The sequence below is a fragment of the Cornus florida genome, unplaced genomic scaffold (assembly GCF_030987335.1).
Source record: "Cornus florida cultivar Cherokee Brave unplaced genomic scaffold, ASM3098733v1 CherokeeBrave_3.0.0_Hap2_Chr10, whole genome shotgun sequence".
Classification (NCBI taxonomy): domain Eukaryota; kingdom Viridiplantae; phylum Streptophyta; class Magnoliopsida; order Cornales; family Cornaceae; genus Cornus; species Cornus florida.
In genome coordinates, this window is record NW_026775580.1 from 112,612,639 (window position 1) to 112,623,517 (window position 10,879).

At 35.1% G+C, this 10,879-nt stretch overlaps 1 protein-coding gene across 1 annotated transcript; it reads left to right on the forward strand.

Moving 5' to 3' along the window:
- Positions 1 to 7,608: 7,608 nt before the first annotated feature.
- LOC132277237 (myb family transcription factor EFM-like) lies at positions 7,609 to 10,395 on the forward strand. Its single transcript, XM_059779023.1, has 4 exons — positions 7,609 to 8,275; positions 8,882 to 9,484; positions 9,594 to 9,670; positions 9,922 to 10,395. Exons 1-4 carry the CDS (start codon positions 8,083 to 8,085, stop codon positions 10,363 to 10,365), a joined length of 1,317 nt encoding a protein of 438 aa, XP_059635006.1. The 5' UTR covers positions 7,609 to 8,082; the 3' UTR covers positions 10,366 to 10,395.
- Positions 10,396 to 10,879: the final 484 nt, after the last annotated feature.

Genomic DNA, 10,879 nt, shown 5'->3' on the forward strand with positions numbered 1-10,879 from the left:
GTGACTAGTTGCACAAATTCATTCACAGAAATGCTCTGTGACAGTAACACTCTATTTACTTCTCAACCTGTTAAACCAGCATTTTGCAATGTTTTGTCAGTTTAAGAAAATAATAAATAGATAAACCCAGCATGTTGCACTGACTGCTACTACTAGGGCATATGAATCAAGAAAGCTTGTCACTTTCTCATTCATGCAATTTATCAAACACCTTGTGCACCAATCGCTTACATTAAAATAAAGGGCCAGCGTTGCAAACCAGGCTTCATAAATTCTAGCCCAGAGTTCCCAATAGAATAATTCATCAGACCTAAAACTCATGGCCCAACTACAAAGTTATAAACCCAAACCATTTATCCAAAGCATAAGATCTGATAGTCTGATACTCTTTTTAAATTCCGCGGACCAATGTTGCAGAGACACGTTTTAGGGGTGAGATTATTTTGTTTTTAAATTGATACTAACTTTTAGTTGACACTTCATATAAATATACACATATAAAAAGTCTAGCTAAGTCAATACTGCATAATCGTATATATGACAACTTTTATTTATCTAAATTCCAGTAGTCTTCAACAACACTAAATGCATCTTTTGAAGAAGCTATATATGTATCGTTAGCTTAGATGCCGACCAAAGTGATTCTAATTCCATTCCCACTCTTCTCTCGTGCTTGAGATGCTATATGCTCACTCTCTATTTATGCATCTCTATGGTCAAATTAATAATGCAGATTTTCAATGGAGGGAAATTTTTGCATGGGTACTGGTACCATAATATATATCGTGGGTGTCCCTCGTGGTGCTACATTTACCGTTGGTTTGCTGAGTAGTCAACCGATCACACGGCTTGTAAATTTTCTTAAATTTTCAATTGTCTACCCTATATCATAAAATTTGCAATTGTAACATAAAATTGATAACTTGAAATTAAAACTCCATAAATAATTATGAAAAATGAATAAATAAATTGAACTGAGTGATTAATTAGTGAGTTCAATAATTGATCAATCAGACTTAAGTAGATATCAATCATATAATTATTTGGATAAGAAAACGTTTTTTACATGTACGATAATGGAGCATATATTCATTTTCCAAAATTTTATGGGCTAATGCATAAAGTGACATGTAGCATGCAAGAACCACCTACTTTTTTTCATTTTCTTTTATTTTGTGAAAATATTTCCTTGGTTCAAAGAGGAGAGTAATTTACTATAATGGGTAAAATTATATCCACATTTCATGTAGAATGACTAAATAACATAGACTTCCTCTGCTGTTTCAAACATAATGTTGTTATCCTTTCTTAATTAGTGTTGTTAGTTTGTCAAAGGTGTAAAATGACAGTTATACCCATCATACTTTTATTATAATTTAATGTAAATATAGTGTTGTTTCAAGCATTCTAAGAACAAAATTGAAATTTAAGACAATACGGACAGATTTATAACAAGGGAGGTAAATGTTACTTGAACCAAAAATATAGGAGTGGTAAGTATTATTTTTGAAACTAGAGATGAAGTCAATGTTATTTAGACATTTTATAGCCCATAGTTTACATTAAAAACATTCTTTTTCTAGGATAAGCATCCAAATAATTCAAATCCAAAGCTATCAATCATCAATGTATAATCAAGTGGAAATTATCTATATCATAAGTGAATATGGGAATTAGTGGGACAAATCAGTCTTCTCATTGTCATGATACACTGAATGCCCAGTTAATGAATCTTACGAAAGAAACATTACTACCCCTAAATGTACCTATTTATTTTTAGCTTTCAGGAAAAGCTCAAAAGAATATTTCACATTATGCAACATAAAGGCCTTTCTTTTGATATTCTTAGCCTGCTTTGAATTGGGTTTCAATAGAATTTAGAAAAACTTCATCAACTCATTAATTGATGATAATTGTAACAGAAAAAAAGTTAGCACTTGGATGGAAAAACAGAAAAAGAAAAAGAATAGAATCTTGCATTTCTTATCCTTGTTTGGATTTTTATTAGTTATTCTAAGTATCTAAACCTTTGGCAGAGCACAATTATGCTTAAGTAAGTAGGCTTTTCTCTACTTTTTTATTTATCGCCCAATATAATTTAAAACTTCAGGCAAAATAATAATAATGGTAAGAGTGGCGGTTTAATGTTTAATATATTAATATCAAATACTAATTGCTAAAGGAGAGGAGAAAAAACATTAACTATATAGAGTCTTCATCTCTTATTTCCTATGTAGTAAGAAAATTAATCCACACTTTTAATATAGACTGTTAGATTAAATCTAACTGTCATTTTTCAAACCCATCTATGATCTTTCCTTTTAATACAAAACCACTCTCACCCTATTCTTAGTTTCTATATTTAATTTTACCATTACCACCTACTATAACAATAAAAGGCAATTATCAAAATAAAAATAGAAACCTTTTTTAAAAAAATGATACTAATATATTTTACTAAAAATTTGTTTTTATTTAGATGTTTCTTTGAAAGGAAAATAATGTCCGTATCTTTCAATTTTGTAACAACAGAATGATATTATAGCATTTTTCTAAGAAACATCAATTTTGTAACAACATTTTCCTAAGAAACATCAATTTTACAACTATAATACACTTATCTAGTATAAGTAAATTTACCAACAAATATACTGTAATATTACATTTTGGAATATCGAATTGATTAATTGGAATTGAGATTGAAGAAAATTTCATTTAAAGTTTGAACAAAAATTCTTTCTATTTCAATTTGAAGTTGGGCATTTGGTGAAATTCATTATTGAATTTGTGAATTTGTGAGTTTAATTATTAGATGATGATGTTGTACTGACTGTGGTGGGACTGTAAAAATGGGTGAAGTTCTTCTCACAACCTTATATATAGAGAGAAATCATTTGTCACTTTTGTCCATGAATTCAAATTCAGCAGTTAAAATTTAATCTAACGATCTATATAGAAAGTATAGATTAATTTTCTTGTTTCATGGAGAGTAAGAGAATCAGGACTCTTAACTTTATATATTCATATAAATATGGATTTGTATATTTGTAACCATATACTTTTCTTTTTTAATGTGACATAAATGTGGCTTTTCAAATATCACATGAGAATGTATAGTCGGCCTTACGTGATGGGCTTGTTAAAGTATCATTTAGGCCCCTTGCAGCCGGCACTTTTGCCCCATCCCCCACTTAGTGGAAACACTGGTAAATCAAAACATGGAATGAAGTTATATATGTATATATATAGATAGATATATAGACACACACATACGTACTCAAACCACACCAAGTGCAAACTTGTTTCTTTAATGAGGCAGAGTCATTAGTGAATTTTACCATAAAACTAGCGGTCTCATTCAACAAATGAAGTTGGGATAGTTATGCAAGTGGGACTTGATTATTAGGGATTCCGAAACCATTCTTAGTAGTTAATTAGTATATACAAGCTTTTATGTATACAAATTGTCTCACGAAACTTTAGTGTGTCCTTATATGAACACAGTTAACTATTTATATGGGCATCAAATCTCAAATAAATAAATAAAAAGTAAATTGGAAGAGAATGACTATACTGAAATTGATCAATTGTGAGGTGGCATGGATACTTTGTACAACTTGATGACTAAGTAAAAATTTAAATAAAACTAATACATTTATTTGATTGTTGTTGATCATATGTTCACTGCAGCGCACATTAGCACTAGCTGGTCCTACTATTTTCTGGTTTATTTTACAACATTCCATACACACAAAGATCGGTTTCGATTTTAGAAGAAATATTGATGGAGTATTCTAGTTGAAAGGGAATATTCGTTTTCTTTTTTTCAACTCCAGACAAGGAAGGATATTCACAAGGACGATATGGAGAATATCACGACCGCCTGTCCACCCCATGAGAATCTCTGCCATGCATATATATATATATATATATAGAACTATAGAGAGAGAGAAAGAATCTCCACGAAAGGAGTGTGTTGGAGTCTTGTACGAGAAGACTGATTATGGAAAGCGACCAACCATCATCATTGCTCAGGGAATTCGATGCACTCCTCTCACCTTTTCTTTTCATGTAAAAGCCAAAGCCAAAAAGGTCCCTCTCTTCCTATCAATTGTTCCTCCGATTGGGTCGACCCGGATTGAAATGGTATGCTTTCCCCCACACGTTTAGGGGTGACAATTCGTGTTTGTGAGTCGTATTCGTGTATTATATTGAATAGGTAAACCCAAATTCAACCCATTTAATAATCGTGTGAAGAATTTTCAACACTAACCCAATTCGTTTATTAAATAGGTAAACGTGTTAATCCGTTTATCGAGATATTTAATATTTAATCAAATACTAAATAATAGAAAAAATTTGTCATAATTAACCCAAATATTGAAAATAAAATAAAATAAAATTATAAGGCATAGGCAAGGTTTATGTTGAAATGACTTAACTATCTATAGTAATTGGGTTTAAACATATAACATATTACATAAGTCATGTTCATGATTATAACATGTTGAATTAAATAGGTCATAAACGGGTTATACGGGTTGAACCCCTCAACCCTAACCCAACACGATTAAGTAAACAAGTTAATCGTGTCGACCCTTTTATGACCCAAACCCGTTTATGCCAAATACAAATCATTTTAACTCGTGTTGTGTTCATGTCGTGTCGTCGTATCGTGTCGTAATTTGTCACCCCTACACACATATAGACTTCTTACTTCTTATTAATAAACATTTTAATTTTTAAACTTCTACTATGTTCCTTTTGGTTCTGTATAAATTTGGCGTGTTTCAATAAGTGCGATTCGTGGGCATTTTTTTTTTTTTTTGTTGTTGTTGTGTTAGATTTGTTCATGTTTGGTTCGTTTTCGGCTCACATGGGTGGATTTGTTATTTTTCTCCAACTAGATCTCCGATCTAGGTTGGTTTTGGTTTTGTCCCGCGTAGATTTGATCTGTTTCTCCTTGATTTGATCTTGAGCAGGGTTTTGGGTGATCTTCCCCCTATTGAAGCGCCTTGTGGCTGTAGGTTTGGAGTTGTTATCTTGATGATGGCCAGATCTTTGGGTCATTCCTGTTGCTGCATTTCTCCCTTGGTGGTTTCCATTGCAGACCTTTGGCTCTCGTTTCTTCACAAATCTGGAGTCTATTCTTCATTTTTCTTGCTTTGCTTCAAGATTTGTATGTCTTTTCTAACTTGACTTTTTTTTGCTTATGTAATGTTGTTATGGCTTGGCCTTTTTACCTTTGCAATAGGGGTGCACACGGTTCGGTTCCTTACGGTTCCGGTAGGAACCGAAACTGGAATAGTTCACAACGGTTCCTAAAAAACGGAACTGGAACCGTATTCGGTTCCATGAGAACCGTTAGCCATGAGTTGAGAGACAGCTGCTGAAGCTTGCGAACACGAACTGGGACAGCGGCGATGGAAACTGAAAGATATGGGTTTTGATTTTTTGAACAATCTGAAATGATATGCCGATATGGGTTTTGAACTTTTGATTCTTGTAGCAGATCTGAAATATATAGGTTTTGAACTTCTGATTCTTGTAGATTTTGTAGTTTACACTTGCAGAGAGAGAGAGAGGGCAAGTTTAGCAGTTGCAGAGAGAGAGAGGCAAGCTTGAGAGTTGAGAGACGGCTGAAGCTTGCGAACCTGAACTAAACAGCAGGCAATGGAAACTGAAAGATATGGGTTTTGATTTTTTGAACAATCTGAAATGATATGCCGATATGGGTTTTGAACTTTTGATTCTTGCAGATAGATCTTAAATATATGGGTTTTGAACTTCTGATTCTTGTAGATTTTGTAGTTTACAGTTACAGAGAGAGAGAGGGGGCAAGTTCTAAAGTTTAGAGTCAAGAGAATAGAGATGGAGATTGGAGGCGATTGGGGAGGTGAGGCTCAGATCTAGGGCAAAAAGACAAAAAAAAAAAATAGAGATGGAGGCGATTGGATAGAGCCGCTGAAATGATTTGCCCTAAAAATAAAATATAATATATATATATATATATATATATATAATATAATCAAATATATATATATATATATATATATATATATATATATTACGATTCCGGTTCCAGAACCGAACTGTGAGATCGGAACCGAACCGAAACTCAACGGTTCCTCATTTTAGGAACCGGAACCGGAACCGTGAGAACCGAAATTTCGGTTCATGTTCTCACGGTTCCGGCAGGGCCGCCCTGAGATTGAAAAAATTTCAAGAGACCCTAGGCGGACTTTAAATGTGAGACTCTCTATACATAAGTGATATGCTTGCACTAAATTTTTTTTTTTTTTTTTTTTTTCAGGCCCTTTTTGCTGCATTTGGTTAGACTTTTTTTTTTTTTTTTTTTTTTTTTTTTTGGGTAGCCCATCATTCCTGAGGCCCTTTGCTGCGGTTATAAATTTTTTTTTTGGTGGCCCAACATTCATGGCCTATAAATTTTGATTTGCTGCATTTGGTTGTAATTTTTTTTTTGGTGGCCCATCATACATGGGTCTATAAATTTGGAGGCTCTTTATATTCTGAGGCCCTAGGCAACCGCCTTGGGCCAGGGCCGGCCCTGGTTCCGGTTCTGATTCCGATTCCGGTTCTACTATTTGTTTGTGCACTCCTACTTTGCAATGCTTAAAAAACAAATGACCCATGTACATGTCACATACATATACCAAACCCAAATTCTTTATCCAAAAGATGTGGTTTAACGGGTGGATATATCCTGGAGGGTACCTCAACTTTTGTCTTAGTAAAACAAGAATTCTTTTAATTTGGAGAGAGAATCTTCTTACCTTCCTGCCCACTTCACTAAAGTTAGCAGCGGAGAAGAAGATTCCTATCTCTTAGGATCCTTTTTATTTATTTATTTATTTATTTATGTTTTTTGGGGCTTTGAGCTCGTAGGTGGGTGTCTTTTCCCTTAAATTTTTTTTATGGTATTTATTAGAGTCGTAGAATTGGAACTCAGATATTCCTTCTTGGGAGATATTATTATATTAATTCTTTTATTTGACTGTTTCATTTTAGACTAGATATTCTCTCTCTCAATGCACTCAAATGTAGAATAATTATGCAACTTCTTTCCATAACCAAAAAGAAAGTTGCACAGTGGATTTTGATACTAAACCCCAGTTGAATGTGTGTGTGTGTGTGTGTGTGTGTGTGGGGTATATGCTATTTCCAAAGTTTCTACTTTCTAGTGCATGTTAATTAATTATAATAGAATCATTATTTTACCTTTCATGCATATGATATAATACATTGGTAAGAATAGATCCTTAAAGGCCATTTGTTAGTACTGCTGTTATGGAGGTTTTTCTTGGTTAAATTTGACATGATTAATATATTATATATATAGCAACACACATTTATATATATACACACACACAGTCACACATATATAGATAACTTAAGTTAAAAGAAAGAAATGAAGCAAAAAAAAAAAAAGAAAAAAAAGAAGAAGAAGAAGAAGAAGATGAAGAATCATCTTTTTATATTGGTGATTTAGAATCGTACAATTAGGACAAGCACTAAAGGTCTCAAAAACCAGATGTCTCTTAACTCTAAGCACATGATCCCTCAGGTGTCAGACACCCTCCCTCTGCCCTCTTGATTCCTTCTCTCTCTCTCTCTCTCAAGTCGGAGGGCATCCCCCCACCCTTAAATACCAAGCTTTTGCCTTTGTTCCAGCTTGCAAGAAGTTACCATGCATCTCTGTGTGTTCTTTATCTCCTTATAATTAGCTTTTTCTTTTCTTTTCTTTTCTTTTCTTGTTTTTCTCTCTCTAAAACCCCTCTTTCTTTCTCTCTCTAAAACCCCCTACTTTATTATATATATATATTCTCCCTCGAACTCGCCCCTAAAAGGAAGACTATCCTCCCCTTCCTTGATCCTCCTTGTGTTCACAAACACCACCACTTCCCTTTCTCTCTTTTCTTGCTCCTCTTTGTTAATTTTCTCATATATACCACCCTATAGCTATTCCTCCTCCTATATCAAAATTTGTCATCATAAGATTGTTGAATAAATTAATTAATTAAATTTGTTACTATTATATATATACAAGATATATACACCAAAATGATGGCATCCCCTTCGGAACTAAGCCTCGATTGCAAGCCCCATGGCTGTTCTATGCTGCTAAAATCTTTTGGAGACCAGGGTGACCAGACCCAGAAGCTCCAAGACTTCCTTGCTCGTCTCGAGGAAGAACGTCTCAAGATCGATGCTTTCAAGCGTGAGCTTCCACTCTGCATGCAACTTCTCACCAATGGTACTTTTTTCTTTCTTCTTCTTCTTCTTCTTCTTCTTCTTCTTTTTCTTCTTCTTCTTCTCTCTCTCTCTATATATACATATATGCATACCTTTAAATTTAATTAATACTCTTTGATTTTTGCATTTTAAGATAGATTAAAATTTTTTTAAGTCTCAATCCTATGTTATATGAATATCTATGTGTGTAGCACCTACAAATCAAAGACGTACAGAATCAATCAGCTACCTTAAGATTCAAAAGACAATTATTTTACTACCAAACAGTGGATATTCATTTTCTGTGCAGTACTAATGTCTAGCTTTTAATCTTCTCTTTATCTTTTTACATTGGTAGAACCAGTGGAGAAATAGCTAGCTTTACATGTTCCCACCAACTTTATTGTTGATTTCATCACTTCTTATTATATATATATCCAAAGTAGCCAATCACATAAATCACTCACAAACAAATACCTTCAATATGAAACTCTCTGGTGTCTGTTAATAAAAAATGGGTATCATATTCAACCGTACCTGAGATAAACTTGTGCTTCTTTATGAATTAATAAAAACCATTATCGATCATATATATATATATATTGACAAATTTTTCTGGGTTAATCAGCCGTGGAGGCTTCAAGGCAGCAACTACAGAGCTACCAGGCAATTAATCATGGTGCACAACCAGTTCTTGAAGAGTTCATGCCCCTTAAGCAGCATTCAAGCTCCGAAGAAGGCTCGGATCATAAGGAATCGAACATGTGTGATAAGGCGAATTGGATGACATCTGCACAACTATGGAGCCAAGCAAGTGATCCTCATCGTCATGCAACCAAACAACAATCCTCCATAATAACATCTCCTAAAGAAACCGATCAAATCGGCTTCAGTGTCAGTCCCAAGCTAGACTTAGACAACAAACAGAGGAGAGGAGGTGCTTTCCTTCCCTTCTTAAAAGAACGAAACTCCTCATGTCCGACCCCAACATTACAAGCTCTACCGGATTTGGCTCTCGCTTCACCGGACAAAGAAATGGATAATAAGAAATTATCTGAAGCTGAAACTGGAGGGTCTGGCGCGGCAATCCAGCAACGAAATTCAGAAGCCCAAATAACCACTACCGCTACTACTACTACTACTCAAACTCAGAGGAAGGCAAGAAGGTGTTGGTCACCAGAATTACACCGAAGATTTGTGAATGCTCTCAATATGCTAGGTGGTTCTCAAGGTAACTCAAATTTTGGATTCGTACTGTAACCAGTAAAGAATAGTAAATATTACAAAATTATCAAAATACATAATTAATTATAATTAAGCTTTGGGATTTTTATTTGCAGTGGCCACACCAAAACAAATCAGGGAGCTAATGAAGGTTGACGGTTTGACCAACGATGAAGTTAAAAGCCATCTGCAGGTGCCTCTCTCTCTCTCTCTCTCTATATATATATATAAATATATATATATATATATATATATATATATTTGTACCTATATATATAAATACAGAGCACCCTTTTGTTGTGATAGATGCAGACATGCACGACAGAGTCGCAGAGCAGTAGCCCTTTGTGCGTACCAGTGTACCACAGTACTGCATTGCATATTCTTGGTCTAACAAACATTGATTGATTATATAAAGATTTGTTTTTTTGTGTGTGTATACAGAAATACAGACTGCACACCAGAAGACCAAGTTCGAGTCCACAGGCTGCAGGAACCCCAACGCCTCGGCTGGTGGTCTTAGGGGGCATATGGGTCCCACCGGAGTACACCACGGCAGCTCATGGTGGCACACCAGCCCTCTACGGCTCACACCAGACCACCCACGCCTCCCAGCACTACTGTCCACAACCAGCTCCCCAAGAATTCTATCCTTCCCCACCACAGGCACACCACCAATTGCACCAGCTCAGCCTCCACCACCAGTTTGACATGTATAAGGCGTCGTCAGCCAACCACAGCTCGCCGGAATCTGATGTCAGGGATGCCGAGAACGGATCCCGGAGCAGAGATGAGAGCAAGTCAGAGAGCAGTAGCTGGAAAGGCGATAGCGCCAGCAGCGAGAATGGTGGAGAGAGAATAGGGTTGGCAACGCTGGGAGGTAAATGAAAGTGAGATTGATCACTCTCAAGTTCTAACTATATTCAGTGTTTAGGGTTAGGGTGTATGGTAGTACGTGTTAGGATTAGTGGATTAGAGAGTGTGTTGTTAAATATGTTTTCTAGTTTTAAAAAATACAGAGGGGGGTAAAAAGGGCATAAGAGAAAAGTAAGTGTTTGTTTTGTTCTCCGTGTTGTTCTGCTCTGATGGAAATGGTCATAAGTTGAAGATTGGATTATATGTGGTGTTTGGCGTTTTCTGCAGTTTTTGCTTTTTGGGAAAATTGTTCAGTTGACAGATTTGCCCTTGCTTTTATTGATAATGACAAGACACCTTCGAGACCAACCTTTTTACCTTTAAAGAATAAAATTGACCAAGCTATTGTCTATAAAGAGATGCTGCTAGGACATGGTATTTCATGCTATATTGGGTCAAAGAAGTGGTCATATAAAGGCAGGAAAGACCAAAGACCAAGAACGTCTACATGTTGACACTTGATACCCCCTAGCAAATGACCACAATC

Bases quoted from the DNA above. Each gene is read 5' to 3' on its own strand.
- LOC132277237 (XM_059779023.1), top strand. From the start codon at position 8,083: ATGATGGCATCCCCTTCGGAACTAAGCCTCGATTGCAAGCCCCATGGC. The intron at 8,276-8,881 runs GTACTTTTTTCT...TGGGTTAATCAG, and splicing joins CATGCAACTTCTCACCAATG to CCGTGGAGGCTTCAAGGCAG. The intron at 9,485-9,593 runs GTAACTCAAATT...TTTTATTTGCAG, and splicing joins TATGCTAGGTGGTTCTCAAG to TGGCCACACCAAAACAAATC.